A 26895-nucleotide genomic window follows, 5' to 3' on the forward strand; every position below is an offset into this window, starting at 1 on the left:
GGCGCATTAAAAGCTTAGTTAAGGGGGAAAAGCGAGCGTTCGTGATTAAGTGTCACATTCCAGTGTTTCTGAACTGAGTCTGCAGCTTTTCACGGGCACACGAGACGCTAGAAGTGATAACGCAAACATTTTTTCAGTGCACCCCTAAATATTTTCCAGCTCTAATCTCCAAACTGCCCTGTGGTTCTTTTCATTGGTCTTTGTTGGGGACTAGGTTTTGCCTAGCTCCACATTTGGGCTATTTGAAGTTAAAAGGGCTTCCTTTTTTTATTTTCACACTTCAAACCTGACTTCACACGACTCCAGACCAGTTTACAGCCAGACCAGACCAGTTTACATCTGGACCAGACCAGTTTACATCTGGACCAGACCAGTTTACATCTGGACCAGACCAGTTTACATCTGGACCAGACCAGTTTACAGCCAGAGCGGGTCGCCATGAAACAGCAGATTCTTTCCCCCATTTGCTTTCTCCTCATGCTTATAATAAACAGAGACAGTGCATGTGCTAGGGGACACCTAATTAAAGTACATTTTATGTTATTGACAGCTTTTGAATTTTAAATGGCCCTGGCTTGCTGTGGGTGACATGCTGATGAACTCTACATTGGCGAGCAGAAAAATGCTTTACTGTATTAATGTCTCTCATGCTCTTGGTACTTTCACTCTTTTCCAATGCCTGCAAATACGTTTGTATATTTAGAGCATAAAGAAATCTAAGTATTAATACTGCGCTGGGTTATGTGAATGTGCCAGTGTCCTTTGTTGTGACAGGTTGCAAACTGAAGAATTATTGACCAAGACTTGAGCTAAAAGTGCTGCAGCTATTTTAGTGCTCACATGGTTGAAGCTCACATGACTTCCCTTTGTGGTCAGCTACTGGACTAACCCATGCATCCTGGCCCTGGAACAGTTAATCCCATTCAGTCCTTTCACTCAGTGGAGTCTGCTGCAGGTGAGACAAAGTCCAGTTAAAGAACTGAGACTTTGTTTTCGATTAGCTGATGAAGTATTCACTTCACATACAGGAACTTAGGAAAACTATCCACCCCTCACTGTTCCTCCATCCTCGGGACACTCCCCATTCCTCTCCACGGTCTCCTGTTAGGCTGAAAATCAATCCCCTCATCGTGCAGCAGCCCATTTGTCCTTGGCTTTGACAGTAGCTCGGGTCAATAAAGGCACTGCATCGCTACTCCCTTGCCGGGCCTCCCAGCAAAGCCCGCGCTTGGCGCAGCCATGCTCTGGCGTCCGTGATAGATGGCGCAGGTATATGAATGGAACCGCTGGAGCAAACCAGAGCCACCGGGCTGATGCATTCTGTGGCCTCTGCTGCATTTATTTCATGCTGCTGCGTCACATGATACAATGACTTTGGCCTATAGCTGTAGTTACCACAGTAGGTTATAGAGGCACAGGCACTGTTCGTATTGGGTTCATCCCACCTGGGCTGAAGTGCCCTGACGTAGAGACACGAGGGCTTGGAAGGCAGCTACATTTACAGTTTCAATGCGTAACCAACCTTTACTCTTGGGACGTAGTAGCAGGGTTTACAGAAGTCTGTGGCTGCATTTGAAATCTTAAGCACAGCTCAGGACTGATGTTTTACAGACACAGAAAGCCGTTTCAATGCTGGGTCACTCCAGGGGGTAAGAACCTCATAATGCTGCTCTGTAGCTGATGAGTGTGTACATAAGCAAAAAGTTGGTTCTACATGTGAACAACTTTCTTTCATTACCGAATGGAAATGTGACAGGTCCAGACACTGAACTTTGAACTCCATTGCCCTAAGTTCCTGTTTTCTGTCTGCGACACCAGAGTCTTTGTCTTCATCTGGGCTGTACTGCCCCTTCTTTATTTTTGCCTCTATTTCTCTCGCCTTCTTCACCTCAGGTGCCCTTAAATGGGTCGGTTGAGATGGTAGGCAAACGAGGGAGGCAAATTAATTCTCTTAGCGTTAATACCGACAGCTTAGTCTGACTAAAAGGATAATTAACTAAAATCCTTTCATTTACTTGATTGTTCCTTGGATGAAACGTCTGATTTACTAATTAACCTGTTGCAGCAGACTAGTGAATACAATTTGCCTGACCCTCATCATTTGTCATGAATAAATGTATGCGGTTCTGTTATTATCAGTTACATGTACTACAATATACAATCATGCACAAATTATGCATATCTATTCTGATCCACACCCCTTTGTTCTTTCAAGAAGTACTCGCTTGAGAACATTAGACAACAGCCTGGAAAACAGTGTCTCATAGCGCGCGCACACACACACACACACACACACACACACACACACACACACACACACACACACACACACACACACACCATTCATACCGACCCTGAGGACTTTTCTACGTAGAATTAAACATGTGAACGATACAATCCACCTCAACAAACAGTGGGACGGGCCCTTTTTAACATAAAGCTCACACAGTCTGGCCGTGTCACTTCCTATTTTCTAAACTGTGCATTGTGTGGTCGGCTACTTCCTCTTTTGCTACGTATCAATACTGGCGACAGTATTTACTCTCCGCCGCATGCTGAGCGGAGGCTCAATGAGGAGGACCTTCACCCTGTGCGTTCAGCTCTAACTGTGTCGGGTCAGCCATGGATGGAGACGTGCTGTCGTTGTCCTCCTCCTCATCGTTACTGTCCTCATCGGCGACGGCGGGAGCGCAGACAGATGCCTTGCCCAAGAGCGACAGCAGCCTCCCTCAGAGCCATGAGGAGCACAAGTCAACTGAAGAGCTGTGGTATGTCCACCGCGTTAATTCTTCTTAGAGTGAACGGTCAGAATGGTTAAAGAACCTCATACTGGTTCATGTAGTGTCAGTTTAGGTCAATCAGAGTTTGACACTAACTGTGACTAAACCAAACAAAGTTAGATCGTTATCTGTAGCCTCTGAAACACAATATAAATCATGTTGTCAGAGCTGCCTGGTGAAAAAGCTGATCTGGGTAAGAAGAGGAATAAAGGGCAACGCTGGAGTTTCCCATGATGTCATGTACTAAAAACACAGACGCTTTGTTTCACAATTCTGACATTTCAGATGACTGCGAGGCTCTGGGTCATAATGTCACTTCTCTTAAATACAAGGGACTTACAGTGATGCTGTGACATCTGGTGACACTCATAAATGCTGCGACCTACGCGTATGAATAGCCCACCTTGAGGCGTGCGGGCGGTGAAACCCATCCGTAGGACAGTCTGAGTGTGCGGCCAGACACACTGTGACACCTGCTGTATCTGATGAGTGATATGTGTAAGAGTTACTCGTGCTCTTTATCACAGCCCGCGACGGTGAATTAACATATCTCCTTGGCAGTGTTAAACTGGGTCGCGGCTTCCAGTGGGCTGTCAGAGCGGTTCTGGGTGAGGTACCAGAACGGCTGCCTGGCCAACACAGGTTCCGGTACTGGCCGGTGTAAGCGGGTTGGGTTTGAGCGCATGCCTTCATCCTCCCGCTGATCGCTGCGGATGATTCCCTCATTAGCAGCCAGAGACAGGTTTCACTAAAGACCTTTCCTGGCCTGTTGAACCCGGTGGGATCACAGATGGCTCAGTGTGAGGAGGGAAATTAACATCTAGCCTCTGGTTAAACTTCACTCTTACGCCATCACAGTTTTTGATTATCTAATTAGGACACAGAGGTTTCATACAGGCTGTGATATGCGTTATATAAATACATGCGGCGAGAATTGAGATACAGTAAGAGAAGCTCATATTCTGTATGATCTCATATACTGTATGTTTCTTTCATACATTAAGTACGTTGGGATTTTACGGGGATGTTACTGTTACAGTTCCCCTCCGGCCCGTTGGCGTTGGCGTGGGTTTATTGTGGATTTTTTGTGTGCTGATGTCTCGTGGTTCTTTTGGTTTCAGGTGCGTCTCGTTTCATTGAGTCTGTGTTTGTGTCTGTATCTATTCTGGCCCTCGTCACTCTCTTAGTTGCTGCTGCGTCGGGGTCCTTCACCTGTTTGCTCCTCTTCCTCCTGCTCGTCTTGTTACCCACAGTTTGTGGGTTTGTTGGTCGCTGTTTTGACAGCTCGTTAGCTCCTGCCCTGAAGTGATTTTGTTTTCTAGTATTTTCCAAAACTGTCGGTTCGCTTCCTCTCTTGCGTCGCAGTGACTTTATTTTCTTAGTCGTTCATTATTTGTAATTCAGTTGTTACTGAAGTTCCTGTTTTGTGTAGAGCTTAATGTTTTCTACTTTTTCTAAATTTAGAATTTTGTAATTCCAACGTTGCTGTGACTTTTGGTTCTGTACTTATTAACTCTTTAAAAGCCAACACGACATCTCTCCTATCTATTTTTTGCTTCTGGGCACAACCTGTTTCCTGTATGTTTGTGACAGTTATAGGCAGGTTGCCAGGCAACCAGTGGAAACACTGGAAAATCACCACGGCCAAATAAAAACAGTCCCACCACTAAACCCTGGTAAAAGTGCAGCTTGTAGTGTTAGTTTCATTTTTATTACCTTTTGACAGAGTTTAGCTCCTTTACCCTTTTCTGGCTGTTGGCGACACTGACCCACTGGCACATACACAAACATATCATGTGGCGTATTTGTGCTGCCTTGACCGAACAACAGTTTCTAAAATAGTACAACACCAGTTTTTACAGAGCAGGATATAAAATATAGAATAAATATGAGTGAGTGGGTGACATTAGCTTCAGTTGGGTTGCGATGTGGTGGCAGATTGAGCTCTCTGAGGTTAAGTCATGGGGCCATTGCTGCTGTGTGTCCTTCCTCTTGGGGGTCTGGACCCCCCCCCCCCCAGCCTGACTAATTAAACTGTGCAAACATTTTATTTCTCTTCTGGAGGTTCGTTAGAAGTCGCCTCCTTTCCAGCGATCACCACCGACCCTGTTCCAAGGTGTTTTTGATACGCGGGTGATTCTGATGCCGATTGACCAGATGCAGAGAAACGCAGCGCTCTGTGTGCGAGTGTGTGCCTGAGTGTCTTGAGTGCATAATGTGACCGTGCTTGCATGTGTGTGCGTGGGTGTGCATAAAAGCTCCGACTCGATTCTCTGTAAGTGCACTCTGAGCGAGTGGGTGTTCAAAAGTACCCTGATGTTCTTTTGACCGTATACGTGTGTGCTTATTAATGGAAATCCTCTGCTAATGTTCTTCATCATGTCTTTATTTATGGCACACGGCCTCTGTGTGATGTTACCTTACTGTGTGTGTGTGTGTGTGTGTGTGCGTGTGTGTGCGTGTGTGTGTGTGTGTGTGTGTGTGTGTGTGTGTGTGTGTGTGTGGTGGGTGTGGTGCGTGGTGGCGTGTGTGTGTGTGTGTGGTGTGTGTGCGTGTGTGTGTGTGTGCGTGTGTGTGTGTGTGTGCGTGCGTGCGTGCGTGTGTGTGTGTGTGTGTGTGTGCAGGACAGAGGATGGGGGCCCTGTGGGTGACCGGCTGCTGTCCACAGAGGAGCAGGTCACTCTGATCACAGAGAGCATGACGGTCACCTCCACTGACCAGGAGAAACTGCTGCTGCTAAATCGGAACACCGAGCTCCGCCGAGTCAACAAAGAGGTACGACGCCGCGTGAAACTCTCTCCAGGTCCACGTCTGATGCTGGCAATTACATTCCGTTCTCCCGGACGACCGTGGGCGGTGTGAGCAAACTGCTGCTCAGCTGTGAAGAATCATCATTAATGCAACATTTTTTTTGTTTTTGTCGTTTCACGATTATACAACCTTTGCTTTCTGATTTTAATTAGATGCAGCTTTTATAAAAACGAAGGGGGGGGGGGGGATTATTCTCTCGGCCGATGCCAGCTGTCACGTATTAAACGAGAGCACAAAGTACAAAGTGTTTCAACTCGCCGCTGTGCGTGCTAGAGCAGTGCTGTCGGTGGCGGTGAGCGCGATGTGATGGTGACGGTGATGTGTTCCAGCTGATGAAGCTGAACGAGGACTGGGACCAGGTGTACCGCAGTGCCACCGTGGGCCTGCAGCACCGGCTGGAGGCCCTGGAGCTGGAGAACACGGCCATCAAGCAGCTCAACAGCAGGCTGCTGCTCAAAGTGGAGCACCAGGAGGTAAACATGCGCGCGGGCCTCGGGACGGCGCCGCTGCTGCAGCGCTTGTGGTTCACCCGCGGTGATGTGATACGATGCTTACCGCCTCGCGTTGCGGCCGCAGAGCGCGAAGGGGTACTACGAGCAGGCCCTGATGCAGGAGCTGAAGAAGAACCAAGAGCTGCGGGAGTACGTCGCCGTGCTCGAGAACAGGATGCACCACCCGGAGAGAGAGTGCACACCTGCCAAACAGGTTTCAAACACCATCAGCCTATTATCCTATACGTCCTGTCATCCCATACAGTGTCGCTCATGGCTTTTATTTTCACTGCAGGGCAACTTCGGTGCTGCGGTGCGTGACCCTCTCGCGTTCGCTGCCAATAAGCCGGCCGTTCCCGACCTGGCACCCAAGAGCAGCTCTGAACGCCTCTCCTCGCCCTCCTTCCTGCCCGCGTCCTCCCGCCTGGAGGCGGGGCGGCCGAGGAAGAGCAATAGCGCGCCACTGGGAGCGCTGGGAGAGTCCCAGCAGGACATGCAGGCTCTAAAAGAGCAGCTGGAGGCTCTGCGGTGTCAGGTAGGCTGCCCCCGTCTGCACAGCATCAAGAAATGTTCCCATTTCTGATGTGATGAAAGCTGAACTGATGTCAACTCACTGTTGCCAGGGAAAGATTTGCTTAATGCTGAAGTGACTTGCGTTAGACAGGGGAACTGCGCCATCAAGTGGTGGATATGGGAACATTTGAAATTTGCTCCCAGCTCAATAAAAGAAAAAAATCTGCAGGTCACAAGATATGACTTTGATATTGGACCACTGCCATATTGATGTCTTGTGTCAACAGACTCAGATTTATGAAGCAGAATACCAGACGGAACATAATGACCACAAACACACACTGCAGGAGAACCGGAGGCTGAGGAGGAAGAGGGAGGAGATGCGCCAACAGGTGGCACTGCTGCAAGAGCAGGTACCGTGGTTCACAACGTACAGCTGTGACGAAACACTGTGTGGACACAGACGATGATACTAATGGTGTTTTGTTTGTTCTGACGTCGCTAAAGCTCAAGATTTATGAAGATGACTTCCGACGGGAGCGGTCCGATAAACAGATGCTGCAGCGCCTGCTGCTAAAGAAGACCCCTCCGAAAAAGGACCCGGTGCTGGTTCACCGCTGCAATAACGACGAGCGGCCGCTAGGGGGAGACAAGAGGACACAAAGCGGGGAGAAACGAAATCAGCACCACCCACTGTGCCCCAAGCATCCAAATAGAGACAAGGAGTCTGAATGAACGAATGAGGCTCGGATGGAAGATATCCTGAGTCTGTGTGAGACGTGAAGCCGCAAAAAAAGAACAATGTGAAATGATTTCAAAAAACATGTTGTGACATTGCGAATGCTTTCTTATTCCATGTGCCAGTGACAGCACAGCATTATATATTTCCCATATATATGTGTGTGTGTGTGTGTGTGTGTGTGTGTGTGTGTGTGTGTGTGTGTGTGTGTGTGTGTGTGTGTGTGTGTGTGTGTGTGTTTAAAAGAAACAGTAACATGAAAAAAAATGTAAGAATGTGACCCAGCATGAACCAATCTGGCTCATAATGATCCATGATGTATTTTTATACCTAAACTTAATAGAAATTGCTGGAGTAGTAATTTTAATATGTAATGTTACGCAATCATTTATTAACTTTTTTATATTTAACATATATATCTTTCTAATATTAATTCTATATGAATTAATCTATTTGCTTATTTTTCAAGCATTGAAAAGAATAATAAAATAAAAGATGCACTTGGTTTGTTGCCTGTTTCATCATGTTTCTGCTGATACCAGGTTCTAAAACTGGTAAAAAATAATCTTCTCAATTTCTCATATTAAAACGTTTAAAGAAAGAAAACGTTTTACTGTAATGGCACCACATCGATCATAGGAACTCTCGACACCCCAACAAACTGTTACGTCAGTGTTTCTCTTCAAAGGGGATTTATGTGGAGGTAATTTACTTTGCAGAAGAAAGTTGGTGTGATTACTGATACTTATTCCTTGTCCCTAAAACAGGGTGAAGGGATGAAGTGAAACTGGTGACGCTTCAGTCTCGAGTCAAACTGATTCACAGTTTTATTGGGGTTTTCCACTAAATGTTCTCAGCATCCACATAAAGTTCCTGTAAATAAATAAATGAATAGTTTATTTATATTGATGAAATGTTACTAATTCTTTCTAAAAAGAATTTTAATTATGATTTGAAATAATTGTGGACAAAACTAAATATATAATGAAAAACACACAACATAATAAATAATAAGGATAAGTTTAGAAAATCACAATCAACAAACAAAACGCTTCACCAAAATATTATTGTAGCTCGTAGCAGAAATTAAAATACAGCAATATTCTCTTTTTCATTCTTCACACAGCTAAATGTACACTGAACATGAAGCCTTTGTTCTTACAAAAAGTGTTCCTCTTGATAGATAATGAATTACTGATAAAAAATGTGTCAGGTACCAAAAAAAGCCCTCGTGTTTAAACACCAGCACAAAGTCTCTGACAATGAAGGTTCACATGTCCTGCTGGTCGTTCAATCGCACCTTGAACTCACAGAAAACCAGGGCAAATTACAAATCCTGATGTCATGGGTCTCGTTTGATTTGTTCTTTTTTATCGAAGATCACGTGTCACCATACTGACAAAAGAGGACTTTCCCAGTGGTGCTCAGCACTACTTCTTCTTTGCCACAGAAGGCTTAGGCAGTATCTGGTCTCCGAGAGGCAGAGAGAAACGCAGAGCAGCCGACGGGTGAGTAGATTCTTCTTTATACTGAATAATACTAAGCTAAGCATTAATACACATTAACTCATCTTTATCTCATCCTGACACGCTGGTGTCAGAAATCCAGTCTGGCAACGATGACCGCAGCCACAGCTACAGTGCAGCAGCGGTACCGGGAGCAGGGCTTTGCCTCAGCGCTGCCCGTGCTGAGCGAGGCAGAGCTGAGGGAGGCCAGACAGGCCTTCGCTGAGCTGGAGAAGGAACGTGGTGAGTACCCCTGGAACCATGCGGAGCCCAGAGGGAGTCGGGAAAGCAATAGCTGTGAGCTGTCTGCGTCTCCAGGTGAAGAATACACCCAGTACGGCCTCCACAATGTGCACCTTCAGTATCCGTGGGTGATGGGCCTGGCCAATCACCCGCGTGTTCTACGGGCGGTCACGGCCGTCCTGGGCCCTGACGTCATCCTGCTGGACTCGCGCTTCATCTGTAAATACCCGGCGCTCCAACCAGCGCACGTGCAGACAAGCGGAGGAGAGTCCAAACTGGGTGAAGGGAGCGGAGAGGACGGACTTCCGTACGTGGCCTGGCATCAGGACCTGAGGTGGGTCGTGCACACGGAGAGGAAGGGGAGACTGTGGCGCCTTCAACGCGTTTGTTTCTGCTGCGCTGCAGGTACTGGGGCGTCGCTGGCGGCCCGGTTCTGTCTGTGTGGCTTGCTTTAGATGACTCCGTGAAGGAGAACGGGGCCCTTCAGGTCATCCCAGGTACAAGCATGCTCCTCGTACAGCTCTACATCTGTCTCCGCTGTCCTGCCTGGGCCCTTTCACAGCTCTCACTGCAGACGCCCGCTGAGCTCCACGGAGCTGAGCTCTTCCCGCTTCGTTTGCTGTAGGGAGCCACTGCTCCGGCGTGCTGCCTCATCGCCAGGCCTCCCGCCCCGGAAACATGCTGTCGGTGAACCAGGAGATCCCGGAGGAGCTGGTGCGGGTGGAAGAAGCCGTGGTTTGCCCCCTGTTAGCAGGACAGATGTCTGTGAGTTCATCACACGGCCAGAGTCAGTGGAATATGAGTGAAACCGAGTGCCTTTAATATAAAGTTGAGGTTAAGATTTGTCACTAGGTTTCGTTTGTCTTAACAGATTCATGATGGACTCCTTGTTCACGCCAGTGATGCCAACATGTCACAAAGGAGACGCTGCGGGTTCGTCGTCCGATATGTTCCCACCTGCGCCTTTCCCACAGAGGTGAACATGAACGCAGTGTTCCTATGCTCCCTACTGGTTGAGGGATTTGATTCGTACTCTAATTTAGAATAATTCTATTCTTTTTCTTGTCAGGATCCTGACCGTCCCAGGAAATTTCATGCCACCATGTTGGTCAGTGGAACCGACAACTTCAACAATTTCTCTAAACAAAGTCAATGAGGACTTGCTTTTGTTCTTTACCTAAAAATCAGTTTCTGATAAATAACACTGAAAACAAAACTCCAGATTTCTGTGGCGTAAGCACTAAACTATAGAGACCTAAAATCTCTCTGCTGTTTATAAATGTCTGTTTTTTGTTTGTTGTCAGTTAGGGCATTTAGGAGCTTCTGTTCTGTCACTTGACTTGACTTTCTCAGTATTTATTTTCTGACATTTATGAAATCAATAAAAGCTCTGTCAATGCAATTTATTGTTATAAAGTTGTGTTTGCAAAAACGTCCAAATTTGTTTGTTGAAATGAATCAGATCAAAGTGGCGAGGAAGAACCAAGGTTAGATTAGATTACAATTAATAAAATAACTCACTCACTCACTCACTCACTCACTCACTCACTCACCTACTCACTATCTCACTCATCTATCTATCTATCTATCTATCTATCTATCTATCTATCTATCTATCTATCTATCTATCTATCTATCTATCTATCTATCAAACGTAATGACACCTATTCATATTTCTAATAACTTCCTGCCGAAAGTTCTCGCATAGCTTCCTTAGTGAAAGGTGTGTGTGGGGGGGGGGGGTTGTGGGCGTGTGTGTGTGTGCTTTCAGGCCTCCGCTCAGGTGTCACGTGCACGATGACGTCACGCGTCACAACAATAAATTCTCCGTGAGCAGTCAGAGGTCCGCACTTCTGCGATGGCGCAGCCGCGCTCTCTGCACGTTTCCGTGGGCATCCTGGGCGTCTCTGGCGGTACGTGTGTGTTCTCTTTACGTTAGTTACGTTCGTTAGCGCGTCTCTCACACGTTACGTTGTTACACATTAGTTCCTTAAAATCTAATCAGCTCAAAACTGTTGCATGTCGGACCGGCGTCATGTTAAACAGATTTTTTTTAAATACTATCACAAAACAGCTAATTTCTTCTACAGATAGACTCAGTTTTAATAAACTAACAGTGTTGTACAATTGAATTCATTCTTCTTATTAATATGATTAGGAGCTCAGTCCCGTGGTTGCTGTTGTGTCTTGTAGCTACCAGCAGGGGGCCGCAGGTAAAGGTGCTTGTGTTAACCCACAGGTTCCCTCCTGCTCCTGGTCAACAGCTATGGCAGCTCCCCACAAAGATCCTTCATCGACCACACTGCTCTGGGGATCCTGCTCCTGATCATCGCAGCCCTCTTATGCTACGCAGGTGGGTTGTGATGTCATTGACGTGACTTTCCCTGCGTGCTGTTTATTTGTGTACCGATCGCCCTCTGTCTCTTTTCCCGCTTCCAGGCGTCCGACGCAGTCTGTCTCATGCCCAGCTGCTGTCCGCCCTGTGTCTGACCGTCTCCGCCCTGTGGTGTGGTTCAGGCCTGGTCTACGTGCTGGTGGGGCAGGGGGTGCTGCAGCCCACCGACCTAAGGTCCTCTCTGGTCCCGGGTTTCGCAGCGTTTGCGTTGGCCCTGCTCGTGTTAGGAGTTGTCGCCGTGCTGGTGAAGAAAGTCGTCCTGGCTCTCATGGCGATCGGCATCAGCTTAGCGTGCGCCCATCAGATCGCCGGCCTGTCGGCGGCAGGCTTCGGCCAGTCTGCCGCCGCTGCCAACTACCTCCTGGTCTGCGTGGTGGGGGTCTACTTTGGCTGTGGGCGCCTCCTGTCCACCATCACTCGTGGTAGAGTGGAGCCTCCGGGAACGGGTCTGAGGAGGAGCGCTGCAGCGAAACCAGAGGTGACCCTCGGCTGCAGTGACACTGTGGCAGTGGGTCTAGTGATGAACCTGCTCTCCGCCTCTGTGTTGGCCTGTCCCCTGTTGGGCGTGGTGCCTCAGCTCTCCGTGGGTCACGTCCCCTGGCTGTGGACGGCTGGGGTCTTCCAGCTCGGCACGTGTGTCCTCTGCTACCGAGCCATGGACGCGCTGGCCGCCACCTTTTACGCCTTCGCTGCTCTCCTGAAATTCGCAGAGGGCTACGGCGCGCTGCTGTCGCTCTACTCCGTGCTGCCGCTCTCTCCCGTCCCCTTCCCCGCCGTCTTCTCCGTGCTTTTCTTCGTCCTGGCTCTGTTCAGTTGCCAGAAGGACCTGCTGGAGGGGCTCTACCAGCTGTTCTACGTGGCCTACTGCATTGCCATCGCAGCCCAGCCTCAGGGCTTCTTCCAAGGAGGCACTCAGGGGGTGCAGGCGGCTATATTCATAGCCTCTGCTAGCATGATGTTCATTACCGCATTCAATATGGCTTCCGCTGCCAAGATCCCCACAGGACGGCGTCATTTTAAGGCGTTAGTGGGCAGAATGCAAAGTCTTACGCTCAGAGCTCAAGATGCCCAGCGGCACACGCCTCACCTGGGCTACTCTAAATACGCCGATGCGGAGGTGCTGGGCCACGCCTGCAGCGTGCTCGCCGCCTTCGCCATCACGGCCACGGCGGGCGGCGCCGCCCCTCTGTCTGTGCTGGTTCTGCCCTGGGCGGTGGTGGCCGGCGGGGCTCTGCAGCTGCTCTGCGGCGCGGTGGCCTTCGCCCGGGGGAAGACCCTGGAGAGCACGGCCTTCGTCCTGTACGGCATGATGTGGACGGTGTGGGGCCTCACCCGCTACGGGGGCCTGTACGGCCGGACGAGAGGCTTCAACGTGGCCGTCGGCATCGTCGGCTTCATGGCGTTCAACCTGCTGGTGACGGCCGCGGCGCTGTTCCTGAACGTGGCGTGGTTTGCCTGCGCGCTCACCTTCCAGCTCATCCTCATCAGCTTCCTGCTGGATGCGTTGGGCAGCCTGCCTTACGGCTACGACATTGGCGTCTCCATCATCTTTGGCCTCGTCAGTTTTTACTGTTTCCTGGCGCATATTTTCAACGGCACCTTTCAATCGCCCCAGATCCCTCTAGGGAGGCCTCTAGTCAGGTGGAGTGGGGCGGGGCTTGGGGCGCGTTCGTGCCCACACGTTCCAGCTCGCAAGGCCACATCAGTCCAGCAGATCGCAGGTGACGTATGGAACTCAGTAATGCTCATTAAGGAGGTAAGGGGTGCGTGGGAATTAGGTGACAGTTCTTCTCTCTTCTGCAGAAATCATGAAAAACGGTGGCACGTGTGGAATGCCGACTGACACCGTCTACGTCCTGGTGGCGGCTTGCAACAGGCCGGACGCTGTGGTCAAAGCTTACAAGTGAGTTCTCGTCCGTTTGCCTGAAGCCGCTCTAATAAAGCCGCTTCAGTCGCTTCAATGTTTGTGCTTGTTGTTAGAGCGAAGAAGCAGGCAGAAGACCGACCCATGTCCCTGTGGATCTCCTCCATCAAGCAGCTGGAGCCGGTGCGACACCTGCTGAGCCCTCTGCTGCTGGACTTCATGGAAGCTGCGTGGCCGTCCTCCATTAGCATGGTCATACCCAGAGGTGGGTGTGAGTGGGTTTGTGGGTGTGGACGTCGTGTTGTCTGCGTGTTGAGCTCCAGCTCTCGTTCTGGTTTTATCACACAGGCCCCTGGATGGACACGTTCGGTTTAGGAGACGCCGCCAAACATATTGGGACTCCACAAAGCATTGCCATCAGAAACCCAGACTGCTCCGTAGCCACACACCTCATAAGTCTGGTAGGGACACTCAAAATAAACACTATATGAGTGAAAGTCTTCAGAAAACCTTCCTAATAAAGATCTGCTTGTTGTTCTTGCAGGTGGGGCCCATTGCAGTGACCTCGGCCAACCCTACAGGAGAGGCAGACACAACCCACCACAACCAAGTCTATGCAAAGCTGGGAGACAAGGTACTTGATGCGCTGCACCTTTAGCTTGTAAGATACACTTGTGTTGACGTTTTGGTAGTTAACAATGCTATGTACCTGTGCGTCACCATAAGGTGGATGCTGTTTTATGTGACGGTCCTTCCCCAGAGAATATAGCATCTACTGTGGTCGACTGCACCAAGATCGACACAGGTCATATTGGTTTCTTCAGAGTGGGTCTCATTCCTAAATCAAAGGTAAGTGAAGTATCTGTCTGTGTTAAATTTCTCTTACCTGAAAGCTAACACAAACTCCCCTATCTTGGTTTGAAGGTTCTTCAGATCTTTGAGGATGTTCAGAGAAGACACAGGCAGGGGCAAACAAATCAAGCCTTTGAGTTGGATTCACCAGATACAGAGTCAGAGGGAGCAACTGGAAGCTCAACACCAGCTACAGATTCACTTGAAGGATCTTAGCACTAATAGTAACAAGGCAGTGGTTTTATAGTTGCTAAGTAATGTATAACATCAAGTCAAACATACATATGTATATGTTTTTTAATATATATTGTCAGGTTACTATCCAAGAGTAAATGGTTTTAATACATTGTGTTACTTGTATTATTTTATGACACAAATCAATGCACTGGTTTATCTAAGGTACATCACCAAACTGCACATGACTATTTAATTTTCTTTTAATATATATTTGCATATATTTGAATGTAACTAAACTACTGTAGTAGTGCAGAAATCTATACTGTAAATATTTTCTACTGTTGTGCTACATTGTCTAATTAACTGATGTTGGATGAACACTGAAAAGTAGTTTTATGTACAGAACAATGGCATACAAAAAGTTGCTGCTGTGCAATAATCTGCCTCCTGAAACGGTCTGTATCTTCTATCAAAGTGTGTGAGGGGGGGTTTTCTCTTATTTGTTTATTATTCTTACTTTATCTCACTCTCTAAATTTCAAATAATAAAGATGAAAATTATTACACACTACCCCCCCCCCCCCCCCCCCCCCCCCCCCCCCCCCCCACACACACACACACACAAAGTAAAGTAAGTCAGTAGAATACATGATCATCATTTGTTTGCGTAGGTGCTTGTGTATCAGATATCAAGGCTGTCTGGAGCACCCAAAACCAACACCTAAAGAAGTCAATTGTGAAATAATAAAAATCATACTGGTTTGTGGGGCTCATGTTTATTCTGCTGCGTGGTTTCCATTCTTTACAGACCTGAAAAAACAGTAAAAAGAGAGCATGAGGGTGGATGGATAATATGATGACGGTGATCATAGAAATATTGACTCCATCACAGGATGGCTCATTTAATCTCCAAAATATAATTACAGCATTATTTGACAGTGAAAGTTGTTATATAAATAATATTATAGAGATGGACTTTATAGTATGTTTAATGTAATAATTTGGTGAAGATTCTTTGTTATCCAGGTTGCCTAAAAGTTGATTTGTGTGAATTGGACAAAAACAAGGTTTAGGAAGACGTGATGACACAAATTTCAGACGCCGCAATATGTTTGTGTTTTAGCTTAGGTGGTTTTGCTTTTTGTATCCTTTTTACTCTCTGTTTTTCTGGATGGAAGGACTGTATATTGTGCAAAGAATGTGTCATTGTCTGTTTAGATGGTGTCACTGTCGAAACTGCAAACTCAACTGGCAGATTTCACCATGAACCTCAGGTGAGTTTCAGTACTTGGGGTTTGGTTGTTACATAATGTGCAGTGCTATATGATGATGATATTCACATAACTACAGTATGAGAACGACAGAGAAAGGGAAACGAACCCACATAACTAGAAAGTCAGTGAAGATTCTCATTCATGCTGGCGATGTTATGTTAAAGATGAGTCACATGAAAACATTCTTTTGTTACAATAGGTTTATTTTTGTTGTTCAGAGCAGAACATTTTACAGTATGTAATACATGAAGAGCTCATTGTAGGGCACTAACCAGCAGGAAAACAACTGACCTTCCATGTTAAAATGTGGTTGAAATAATGACAGGTAACATTGTGACATTAATGTAATGGTGAAACAGTTTGCTTGTGAAAAACTAAATAAATAATAACTGAATTGAAAAATAATAATTGAAAAACCAATAAATAAAATAAAATATGGTTGAAATAATTACTAAATAACATTGAAACTACGTTTAATGATTATTCTTGTAAACAGATTTATACTATGAATCAACACTAACATAAAATTTGTTGAAATTACAAAACTTTAACCAAAACATTTTGGCGGTTGGAAAATGTATTTTATTGTTTCAATGACAATAAACTATAATAAAAATGAAATAATGTTGCCCCGTCAACATTGATTCAATTTTCAAAATGAAAAACTAATCCAGTGGTCATTTAACCATGATCATGATGTTGATTCAACTATGATTCTACTGTAAAACTCGTGCTGGGTTTACAAAGAAAGTTCCATAGTGTTAGATAGAAAAAAACACAATAAAACATTAAGCAACAGAAGGCAACAGGGAAGAGGAAGAAATTATTTACCAGAAGAAAACCTGCACCTTAACCAGGCTCAGGGCTGAACCAGCTGCCTTGACTGGTTGGAGGGGAGAGAGAACAGAACAATAAGAGGCCACAGCAAAGCTGAGGACTTGATATCAATGTCATGTATACTAATATAAAACGACTTTCCATCCCTGTATTCATAAATAAGGCCCCTAAACCACATGTAAGAATGATCCAGTGGATCGTGGAACATGTGATGGTGCAGGCCTTATTAGAGAATGCTGACACAGAGCCAGCAGGAGGTCCAGACCAGTCACTCAGTGCTAACACAGAAGGACGAGGAGAGGCAGGGTGCCATGTAGCACCCAAGTCCATGGAGCAGAGAAAAGAGCATCTTTATCTCTAAAAACTAAATCATTGTATGAAACCAGAACGATGAAAACGATGAGATCATGCTATAAACAGGGTGGTTTTCATTCTTCACTGACCTGAATAACCAGTAAAAAGAGAACAGAGGGGGGATGAACAATATGATGACGGTGATCAGAGGAATATTGACTACATCAAAGAATGGTTCAGTTGATGTCCAAAATATAATTACAGCATTATCCGACAGTGAAATTTATTATATAAATAATATTTTGTCAATTTGTGGATGGACTGTATGTTTACATGTAATAATTTGGTGAAGATTTCTTTATGTATCCTTTTTACCCTCTGTTTTTCTGGATGGAAGGAGTTTATATTGTGCAAAGTGCGTCATTGTCTGTTTAGATGGTGTCGAAACCGTAAACTAGACAGGCATATTTCACCATGAACCTCAGGTGAGTTTCAGTAACTGGGGTTTGGTTGTTACATAATGTGCAGTGCTGTATGATGATGATATTCACATAACTACAGTATGAGAACGGCAGAGAAAGGGAAACGAACCCACATAACTAGAAAGTCAGTGAAGATTCTCGTTCATGCTGGTGATGTTACTGTATGTTAAAGATGAGTCACGTGAAAACATTCTTTTGTTACAATAGGTTTATTGTTGTTGTTCAGAGCAGAACATTTTACAGTATGTAATACATGAAGAGCTCATTGTAGGGCACTATCCAGCAGGAAAACAACTGACCTTCCATGTTAAAATGTGGTTGAAATAATGACAGGTAACATTGTGACATTAATGTAATGGTGAAACAGTGTGTGAAAAACGAAATACCAATAAATCAATGTTGAAATATGGTTGAAAGAATAAATAAATAACATTGATTTTTAACAAAAACATCTTGGCGGTTGGAAAACGAATGGTAATGTTACAATGACAATAAACTATAATAAAAATAAAATAACGTTGCCCCTTCAACATTGATTCAACTTTCAAAATGAAAAACTAATCAAGTGGTCACTGAACCATGATCCTGACGTTAACGACCATGATTCAACTTAAAAATGCCTGCTGGGTTGACAAAGGAAGTTCTATAGTGTTAGATAGAAAAAAAATACAACCTTGTGCAACACCAGGCAAAAGTGAAGAGAAAGAAAAACCTGTCAACAGAAGAAACCTGAACCATAACCAGGCTCAGGGTTGAATCAGCTGCTTTGACTGGTTGGAGAGGATCAGTCAAAATAAAAAGGAAAACAATAACATTAAATAAAAAAACATTTGACTTGTGAAAAATGTTTTCATTCTTAATTCATTTCCTTTATCTCCTTCAACTTTGAAGTTTGAACAAGCCAATGACTGTACATCAGGAGCGATACTGTTTTTTAGTATAGTAATTTCTCCATTGCGAGACAATGAAGGTATTCTATTATACGTCACCACCAGTCTGCTGTGGCAGAACCAGCACAGACAGAGGATTCCGTCACCCACTGCGGCTGCTGTCGCAGGCGTGTCCCAACTCCTCTGCATTTGCACATTTACGATACCGCTGGCAGATGTTGAATGCTGAAATGAAATGCCAGCAGAAACAAGTCTCAAGGCTTCTTCCAAGGAGCCACTCCTCGGGCTGCGATGGCACGAGGGGACCGCAAAGAGCAACTGGTAAAACCCCTCCAGCAACTTCTTCTGACAAGTGAACACCGCCAGGACAAAGAAAAGCAAAGAGTGGAAGAAAACAGCAGAGCACTGGAGCCTCTGCAAGTTCCAGCAGAGCAGTGAAGCCACAAAAGGTGGCAGCTAGTGCGTCCATGGCAACAGAGGACACAACTGTTGGAGGATGAGTGGACAGCAGACAAGCAAACCCAAAGTGAACCCTCACCGCGTAGATGAACGTGAAGGGGTGGTGTGTTTGACATGTCGGCCTCAACGCGGCCACAAGACCAATGTGATATGCTCTTATACTGTAGAAATGTGAACAGCTGATCTGCTGGAAGAAAAATATTACGTTTTAATTAATACCCTATTATAATTTTTATTATATTTAGGATATTTGGTGTCAGACAGCAAATGTAAGTGTCACTGGTCAATACAATACAATAGATACAGTATTACTTTGTCTTCATAACGTTCATGTATCAAAGAAATAATATACGCCACTGTCATCTTATACCACTTATGCCAGATGTTCAGCCGTGGCAGCAGATCCTCCCACCGCCATCGCTGCCGTCCTTTAAGCTGGTGGAGCGTTGCAGCGTCCACACAACAGCAACAACTACCTGACAGACGGCTGCTTGAATTCCTATCAGTTCAATGATGGTAAAGGCTAACTATCCTGGAAATTACATAAAAAAACATATTGACGGAAATTTAGATGTTAGAAAATAAATTAAAAACAAGTATTTAGTTTTGCCTTGACTGAAAACTGCCACACAATGATGACGAGTCTGTTCCCAGACATGAACATGAGTCCGTTTCCTGCTGTGCATGATGTCAGCGTAGGGAGGAGCCTGAGGCAGGCAGCACTATAAAGAGTTCACACCTGTGCGTGTTCACGCACACTGAGCAGCGTGATCACACACACACACTCACACGAGTCAACAGCAGAATACTGGGTGAGATCATTTCCTTCACTAACACTACTATGTATTTATTAATGAGCCACTGCTTTCTTATATTTTACTGTAAAGTAATTTTAAAATGAGTCTTAACGTTTCACACTCAGAGGTATATAATAGATATAAAATGTTATCATTATTACTGGCGACCCGTCCAGGGTGTACCCTGCCTCTCGCCCGTAGCCAGCTGGGATAGGCTCCAGCACCCCCGTGACCCCGCATTAGGGAGTAAGCGGTTAAGAAAATGGATGGATGGATGGATCGATGTTATCATTATTATCACAGGCCAAAAATGCACTGTTAGTGTTTATATTATATGTTAATGTTTGTATGAAATTATGCATTTCAAAATTTCAATTAGAAAAATAATGACTTTTTATACTATGTATTGAAAGTGCTATGTAAGTGTTCCTGTAGGCTGTGGTTGCTGGTTTAACCAGGCAGCAGACGGGGTCCTGAGCTTCCTCATTCACCTGGCTCAGTAAATAATTCATGTGGAGGTGAAACTAGTGTCTGAGGAGCTGTGCTCAGCCATTTGAGAAGCATTCTTCAGTAATGCTAGAGAAATGATTAAAGTACAACAGTTTTGCGGAACTTGCAAACACATCTAGTATGAGATGAAAATACATTGACTGTCTGTTTCAGTGTGACTTTTTTTTTTGTTCTGTAGGAGTCATGGCAAAGCGTGTTGCAGTTATTTTGTCGGGCTGTGGCGTCTACGACGGCACAGAGGTCCACGAGGCCTCCGCCGTCCTCGTCCACCTGAGTCGTGCTGGAGCCAAGGTTAGTTTACTAATGGTGACGTGACTGGACCAGTTGGTCATAAAGATCCCACAACCTTCACACACACACACACAGTGGAGAAATAGAGTGTTTTAGCCACTACTTTTATTTCAGGTACAGATGTTTGCTCCAAATGAAGATCAAATGCATGTCGTCAATCACTGCGAAGGAAAACCAACAGATGAGAGAAGAAACACCCTGCAGGAAAGCGCCCGGATCGCCAGGGGCGACGTGACTGATTTAGCCAAGCTCGACGTGTCAGCGTTTGATGCCGCTGTCATCCCAGGTGAGAACAACTCACAAACGAACCTGGTTGTCACATTTGTGACGTACTACATGACGTAACACACGTGCGTGCGTGTGTGCGTGCGTGCGTGTGTGTGTGTGTGCATGTGTGTGTGTGTGTGTGTGTGTGTGTGTGTGTGTGTGTGTGTGTGTGTGTGTGTGTGCGTGCGTGTGTGTGTGTGCGTGTGTGTGTGTGCGTGTGTGTGCGTGCGTGTGTGTGTGTGTGTGTGTGTGTGTCTGTGTGCGTCTGTGTGCGTCTGTGTGCGTCTGTGTGTGTCCACTCAGGTGGCTTTGGCGTGGCCAAGAATCTGAGCGACTGGGCCGTAAAGAACAAGGACTGCACGGTTCAGGCCGACCTAGAGAGGATCATCAGGGCGTTCCACGGAGCCGGGAAGCCGCTGGGAATGTGCTGCATCGCCCCCGTCCTCGCCGCCAGGGTCCTGCCCGGCTGCGAGCTCACGGTGGGACAGGACCAACAGTGCGAAGCGTGAGTGAAGCAGTTGCCGTCGGCCGCCTGTCCGGACCCTGCGAAGCTCTGAACGTCCTCTTCCTGTTGTGCTCTTCCTCAGGTGGCCGTTCGCTCAGACCGCCGGCGTGCTGAAGGACATGGGCTGCAAACATGTGAACAAGGACGTGGAAGAAGCCCATGTTGATGTGAAGAACAAGCTGGTCACCACCTCCGCCTTCATGTGCAACGCTCCCATTCATAAAGTCTTTGATGGAATAGGTGCAATGGTGCAAGAGACACTGAAACTAGCTTAAAAAGGCAGTGTCTGCTCATTTGTCCTAGAAACTATGACTAACTATGACCAGTGTGCTGTTAGTTATAATAAACCTGTTACCAGTTAAAGTACAAACCATGCAAAGAAAATCCAGGACTTTTGTGTATTATTTATGTTTATCAAAAGAAGTAAAAACAAAAATGAAATAAAAAGGATTGAACACCAAACAGAACCCTCCGACTATATGTGAGTTTAATGATGTCACCTGTGACCCACTGAGGTTTGGTCCATTTGGTCCTCGGACCATTTTCAGAACATCTTGTGATTTGACATACACTATGTTGCATTAATGTCAACAATAAAGGAATGGACGCAACACAAGGCTGTTCCACAGGGAGCTCTACCATAAAGTCATAAAAAAAATCTGACCTTAAGGCATTGAAGCTATGAGACTGTTGGTTTGCGGGAAATTATTGTTGTTTTATTATTGCTTTAACCTGGTTAAAGAAACTAGGATCTAAAAAAATCTATTGGAAAACTAGTAATTTCATACTGGCCTTACTGGTTTCTAATAATTAGGAATAGATGGTTTGTAGTTTAAAATGATTTAATGATGAACTGGTTTAGTGATATCTGTTTTGCAAAAGGATAGAGAACATGTGTCAGTCCAATGAGAACGGGTTTACACAATTGAAAGAAGTGTCTGATGCTCTGCTGGAATAGTGATAATAAAACTGAGTGGATCCTAGTTTCTTTAACCAGCTAAAAGTCATCATGAAAAACTGTAACAATGCTTTTATTTAACAAAATGTACTCGGACAAGTAAAATATGTGTATGTATTTTTTGAATTTATGTAATAATAATATATAATAGTAATTATGTAAATATTTGATGCTTGTAATCAAATTCTTCAAAGCTATTGCGATGACACCGTTTTGATTATTTTTTGAAGATTAAGGAAAGTTATTGGAGTACTGTTTTGGCCCTAACTGTGTTAAGACATTGGAAATATGCAACAAAACAAAAGCAAATTTTGCCTTAAAACAGCACAACTTACAAACAAGTACATGAGCTCTTACAATCAGTCATTACACAATGGACAACAGAACACAAAACACCAAACTCAGTGTGAATCAGTTCATTGATTGTAAGAACTGGATCCAGGTGAAGTAATGCTTTGATACTTTGTTTTTAATGAATCCATGACATGATGCTGAAAGCAAAATAGACTCAATCCTATTAGAGTGTAAGGCACAGCCCCTATTGATGCTCAGTCTCTGCATTAGTCCTCTTCCATCAATGCTGGCAATGAACAACAAGACGTGTCTTCTTCTCTGCTCAAAGAGTGAGAGTTTAGCTTTAATCAGCTGAAAGCAATAAAAAAAACTGTAATTTGTTTAAGAAAATGTACTTGGACGGACAAACAAAATGTTATTATCTTGTATTTTTTAGCATCATGACACACACAGAAACTCATGGCATGAATATGTCATTGTGTTAATAACTTACAGCAAACCAGTGGATGCGAGAAACCATTTGTTTTATTAAGACCACACAAATTCCAGTCTACACCTTTGTAATCAACCAAACAAGCTTACCATTTGACTCATCAAACTCAATTGTTCTATTGACATAAAAGGTGTTTTGTTTTCGAGCAGAAACAATCAGAGAACTGACCTGTTTTCCTCATTCCGACCAGTGGTGATGATGATGTTAAAGTGAAGCAATAGATCCAGGTGTTTCCTCAGAGGTGAGACGGAACAAACAGGTGCTCGTCTTTTCCGTCTATCCTTGTATGTACAGAAGAATGCAAGCGGAAATGATTTGCCAAAAAGCAAATATTATGTCACACACACTATAGTTATTGTTATGTAATGCTTCTACCAGAGGCCTGGGAGCTCGAGGGTCCTGCGCAGCATCTTTGCTGTTCCTAGGTCTGCACTCTTCTGGACAGAGATCTTGGATGTTATAAAGTAAAATGTTTCAGTAATGTCTAAGGAGAAATGCACGTTTAAAATGAATACCTCAGTAAAGCAGAGGCTGCTGAAACCTCTAACCCCATGAAATCATAGCACAATTGGTGAACATCAACTCAGCAAAACGTACAGCAATGCACGACCAAGTTATAACGATTTTAATGCGAACAGGCAAATGAGCTTAGGAGTTTCCTAGTGTGGATATTCTATATGTTTTTCCACTACTAAAGGACAACACAGACATGGTACCTTTTCTATGAGGTCTCACTGATTGCTAAATGAAGATTTGTGTGATGGAGTGTCAAACTGGAGCTTCAGTAAATTCATACTGGCCTTATTGGTTTCTAATAGTTAGGAATAGATGGATAGTTAAGTGAATATGAGTGAATGAGTTTTGGAATCGTGAAAACTGAGTGGATCCTAGTTTCTTTAACCAGCTAAAAGCAATCAAGAAAAACTGTAACAATGTTTTTATTTTTAACAAAATGTATTCGGACAAGCAAAATGTTATTTTCTTTTTTAAATGTATTAAAAATAATTATGTAAATATTTGATTCTTGATATTTGATAAATTCTTTAACACAATTGTGATGACACCATTTTGGTTATTTTTGAGAATGATTAAGGAAAGTTTTTGGAGTACTGTTTTGGCCCTAACTGTGTTAAGACATTGGAAATATGCAACAAAAGCTAATTTTGCCTTAAAATAGCACAACTTACAAATAAGTATATGAGCTCTTACAATCAGTCATTACACAATGGACAACAGAACACAAAACACCTAACTCAGTGTGAATCAGTTCATTGATTGTAAAAATTAGATCCAGGTGAAGTAATGCTTTGATACTTTGTTTTTTATTGAATCCATGACATTTGTTTTGTTTTTGTTTTTCAAACTGAGGCTGAACAATTAAATATAAAAAATACATGTAAAGCAAAATAGAGTCAAACCTATTGGAGCACAAGACACAGCCACTATTGATGCTCTGTCTCTGCCTTAGACCTTCTCCATCCATGTTGGCAATGAACAACAAGACGTGTCTTCTTCTCTGCTCAAAAAGTGATGACGAAAACTGAGTGGATCCTGGTTTCCTTAACCAGCTAAAAGCAATCAAGAAAAACTGTAATAATGTTTTTTATTTAACAAAATGTACTGGACACAGCATGAATGTGTCATCATGTTAATAATTTCCGGGAAACCAGTGGATGCGAGAAACCATTTGTTTTATGAGGACCACACAATTTCCAGTCGACTTGCAGAACATTTGCAGAGTGAGTCATCAAACTCAATTGTTCTATTGACATAAAAGGTGCTTTGCTTTCGAGCAGAAACAATCAGAGAACTGACCTGTTTTCCTCATTACGACTGGTGGTGATATTTGTTAAAGTGAAGCAATAGGTCCAGGTCTTTCCTCAGAGGTGTCACGAAACAAACAGGTGCTCGTCTTTTCCGTGTAGCCTTGTATGTACAGAAGAATGCAAGCGGAAACGAGCCAAAAAGCTAGCTATTGTTATGTAATGCTTCTGCCAGATATGTTTTTCCACCACTATCCACCTAAAACAGCAATAAAAGTGATCAAAATATCCAAATACCACATACCTATATAAATCTAAACATATATGGAGGTGTTCATTCGTGTCCCCCGTTTCCAAATCTGTCGCTGTACAGACCACTAGGTGTCGGTGTATTTATTGGTTTATTGTATAATATCTTTGTCTGTGTTTGATGCACATGAACAACACATATATAGTGTTGTAAACTGTAGTACAACCTGTAACATCATTATACATGTAACAATATCTTCTTGTTCCTCAATCCAGTCCTTTATGCTGAACACTCACATCCCATATCCTTTGGATTAATTGTCACCACTGCAAAAAAAAACAGTTTCTGTTTCTCTTCTTCCTCTTATATAAGAAATACAAAGACAAAGCAATCATTTTTACATCTTGACTACGTTGAAACAAACCAGTTACACGGGACTTAAGATGTAACAAGAGCTTTATTGAATGTTTTGTGCTCCGGTTTGTCAGAAAAGTCGTCCTCTAAATTCAGTGTTATTTCAGTGTTTGAACGCATTGACATTATGTTTCCAGCGAATAGTCAGGTAGAATTGTAGCTAAAGTTCTGTTGTTGATCTTTTTTCATTTCTGTTGTCTTCTGCATTTACTGGGTTTGCAGTGAATGCTGAATAGTCAGGCAGAATTTTAGCTAAAGGTCTCATTTTTATCTCTGTTTTCATCTCCTGTGTGAGAAAACTGTATGCCATACAGTACATACACTATAACCAAGACACACTTAATCACTCCATTTATTGAATAGGTCAATAACATGAGTTGGCGTAAACACTTACAGTAATCCCATTGCTTTCCATGTCAACACCGGTCACATGCTGGGAAAAGAAGGCTCTTCCTCATCCTTCCCCTCTGAGGCGCTTATACTGTAGGTTATTCTGTGGTTATTCTATGCTTGTGCTGAGCAAAGTATAAATAATGGTTAAAGTATTACCAGAGAAGGTTAATATTGGTGAATTTTTAACTTTACAATTTATGCAAATAGCTGTAAATACTGTCATAAAAACTGCATCCACCTACTCACGGATTTTAAGGGCAATGAGTAACTTACTGGGAAAAAAAGACATTAGTCACTGAGGTTTCTCAGGTTTCAACAATTGATAGTTGACAATTGTCTAGGTGACTTCAAAAATTTAAATGTGTATGTAGTATACAGCAGTGTTACAGTATAGAAGTGTTTTCTAGATATACAATAGCTGTCCAGGGCGGCACGGTGGTGCGGTGGGTAGCACTGTCGCCTCACAGCAAGAAGTTTCTGGGTTCGATTCCCGGAGGCGGCCCTGGTGCCTTTCTGTGTGGAATTTGCACGTTCTCCCCGTGTTTGCGTGGGTTCTCCGGCTTCCTCCCACAGTCCAAAGACGTGCATTAGGTTGATTGGCTTCTCTCCATTGCCAGTAGGTGTGAGTGAATGGTTGTCTGTCTATGTGTTGCCCTGCGATGGACTGGCGACCTGTCCAGGGTGTACCCTGCCTCTCGCCCGTAGCCAGCTGGGATAGGCTCCAGCACCCCCGTGACCCCGCACTAGGGAGTAAGCGGTTCAGAAAATGGATGGACAATAGCTGTCACTTTTTGTTTTATAATATATTGTAACAAATAGTTCAGATCAAAACAATACACATCATTCTATCAAAGTAATACTTTAAACACTCACCCAACTTTGAATTTGAAACCAGAGGAACCTCAGTGACTAATGTCTTTGTTTCCCAGTAAGTTACTCATTGCCCATAAAAAAAGAGGTGGGTCCAGTTTTTATGACAGTATTTACAGCAACACATTTGCATAATATTTATAAAGTTAAAAATTCAATAAATTAACCTTCTCTGGTATTACTTTAACCATTATTTATACTTTGCACAGCACAAGCACAGAATAACCTACAGTATAAGCGCCTCAGACGGGAAAGATGAGGAAGAGCCTTCTTTTCCCAGCATGTAAAGAATGTTGACGGAACGCAATAGAGCTCTTGTTACATCTTCTGTCCCCTGTGCTGTAACAGGTCTGTTTTGTCTTTGTCTTTCTTACATAAGAGGAAGAAGAGAAAAGGAAACTGTTAGTTTCTAATTTACAGTGGTGACAATTAATCCAAAGGATGTGGGATGTGAGTGTTCAGCATAAAGGACTGGATTGAGGAAC

At 44.3% G+C, this 26895-nt stretch overlaps 4 protein-coding genes across 4 annotated transcripts; all 4 read left to right on the forward strand.

Annotated features, from left to right (window-relative positions):
- Positions 1-2512: 2512 nt before the first annotated feature.
- Positions 2513-7839, forward strand: si:ch211-153b23.7 (uncharacterized). The gene is made up of 7 exons (XM_029166112.3): positions 2513-2768; positions 5405-5555; positions 5921-6064; positions 6168-6296; positions 6378-6617; positions 6883-7008; positions 7103-7839. Exons 1-7 carry the CDS (start codon positions 2623-2625, stop codon positions 7328-7330), a joined length of 1164 nt encoding a protein of 387 aa, XP_029021945.1. The 5' UTR covers positions 2513-2622; the 3' UTR covers positions 7331-7839.
- A 919-nt stretch (positions 7840-8758) lies between these two features.
- On the forward strand, positions 8759-10531 carry zgc:174917 (uncharacterized protein LOC565650 homolog). Its single transcript, XM_029166118.2, has 7 exons — positions 8759-8842; positions 8935-9082; positions 9158-9416; positions 9488-9579; positions 9708-9847; positions 9954-10058; positions 10152-10531. The coding sequence occupies exons 2-7, from the start codon at positions 8953-8955 to the stop codon at positions 10236-10238; spliced, it is 813 nt and encodes a 270-aa protein (XP_029021951.1). The 5' UTR covers positions 8759-8842; positions 8935-8952; the 3' UTR covers positions 10239-10531.
- A 309-nt stretch (positions 10532-10840) lies between these two features.
- On the forward strand, positions 10841-15131 carry si:ch211-153b23.4 (uncharacterized protein LOC335392 homolog). The gene is made up of 9 exons (XM_029166106.3): positions 10841-10995; positions 11322-11435; positions 11522-13198; positions 13281-13380; positions 13458-13606; positions 13690-13802; positions 13886-13975; positions 14068-14190; positions 14266-15131. The coding sequence occupies exons 1-9, from the start codon at positions 10941-10943 to the stop codon at positions 14407-14409; spliced, it is 2565 nt and encodes an 854-aa protein (XP_029021939.1). The 5' UTR covers positions 10841-10940; the 3' UTR covers positions 14410-15131.
- Positions 15132-19366: 4235 nt separating this feature from the next.
- si:ch211-153b23.5 (uncharacterized protein LOC321177 homolog) lies at positions 19367-21458 on the forward strand. The gene is made up of 5 exons (XM_029166121.3): positions 19367-19417; positions 20091-20203; positions 20318-20489; positions 20774-20975; positions 21058-21458. Exons 2-5 carry the CDS (start codon positions 20096-20098, stop codon positions 21248-21250), a joined length of 675 nt encoding a protein of 224 aa, XP_029021954.1. The 5' UTR covers positions 19367-19417; positions 20091-20095; the 3' UTR covers positions 21251-21458.
- The last annotated feature ends 5437 nt before the right edge of the window (positions 21459-26895 follow it).

This window comes from Betta splendens, chromosome 10 (assembly GCF_900634795.4).
Source record: "Betta splendens chromosome 10, fBetSpl5.4, whole genome shotgun sequence".
Taxonomy (NCBI): Eukaryota; Metazoa; Chordata; class Actinopteri; order Anabantiformes; family Osphronemidae; genus Betta; species Betta splendens.

What these genes read in the sequence shown, in the direction of transcription:
- si:ch211-153b23.4 (XM_029166106.3), top strand. Translation starts at nt 10,941, where the DNA reads ATGGCGCAGCCGCGCTCTCTGCACGTTTCCGTGGGCATCCTGGGCGTC. An exon ending in CATCCTGGGCGTCTCTGGCG is followed by an intron (nt 10,996 to 11,321) that starts GTACGTGTGTGT and finishes GTTAACCCACAG; the next exon opens with GTTCCCTCCTGCTCCTGGTC. An exon ending in ATCAGTCCAGCAGATCGCAG is followed by an intron (nt 13,199 to 13,280) that starts GTGACGTATGGA and finishes TCTCTTCTGCAG; the next exon opens with AAATCATGAAAAACGGTGGC.
- zgc:174917 (XM_029166118.2), top strand. Translation starts at nt 8,953, where the DNA reads ATGACCGCAGCCACAGCTACAGTGCAGCAGCGGTACCGGGAGCAGGGC. An exon ending in GCCTGGCATCAGGACCTGAG is followed by an intron (nt 9,417 to 9,487) that starts GTGGGTCGTGCA and finishes GCTGCGCTGCAG; the next exon opens with GTACTGGGGCGTCGCTGGCG. An exon ending in TGTTAGCAGGACAGATGTCT is followed by an intron (nt 9,848 to 9,953) that starts GTGAGTTCATCA and finishes TTGTCTTAACAG; the next exon opens with ATTCATGATGGACTCCTTGT.
- si:ch211-153b23.7 (XM_029166112.3), top strand. Translation starts at nt 2,623, where the DNA reads ATGGATGGAGACGTGCTGTCGTTGTCCTCCTCCTCATCGTTACTGTCC. An exon ending in AAGTCAACTGAAGAGCTGTG is followed by an intron (nt 2,769 to 5,404) that starts GTATGTCCACCG and finishes GTGTGTGTGCAG; the next exon opens with GACAGAGGATGGGGGCCCTG. An exon ending in TCCGCCGAGTCAACAAAGAG is followed by an intron (nt 5,556 to 5,920) that starts GTACGACGCCGC and finishes GATGTGTTCCAG; the next exon opens with CTGATGAAGCTGAACGAGGA.
- si:ch211-153b23.5 (XM_029166121.3), top strand. Translation starts at nt 20,096, where the DNA reads ATGGCAAAGCGTGTTGCAGTTATTTTGTCGGGCTGTGGCGTCTACGAC. An exon ending in TGAGTCGTGCTGGAGCCAAG is followed by an intron (nt 20,204 to 20,317) that starts GTTAGTTTACTA and finishes CTTTTATTTCAG; the next exon opens with GTACAGATGTTTGCTCCAAA. An exon ending in TGATGCCGCTGTCATCCCAG is followed by an intron (nt 20,490 to 20,773) that starts GTGAGAACAACT and finishes GTGTCCACTCAG; the next exon opens with GTGGCTTTGGCGTGGCCAAG.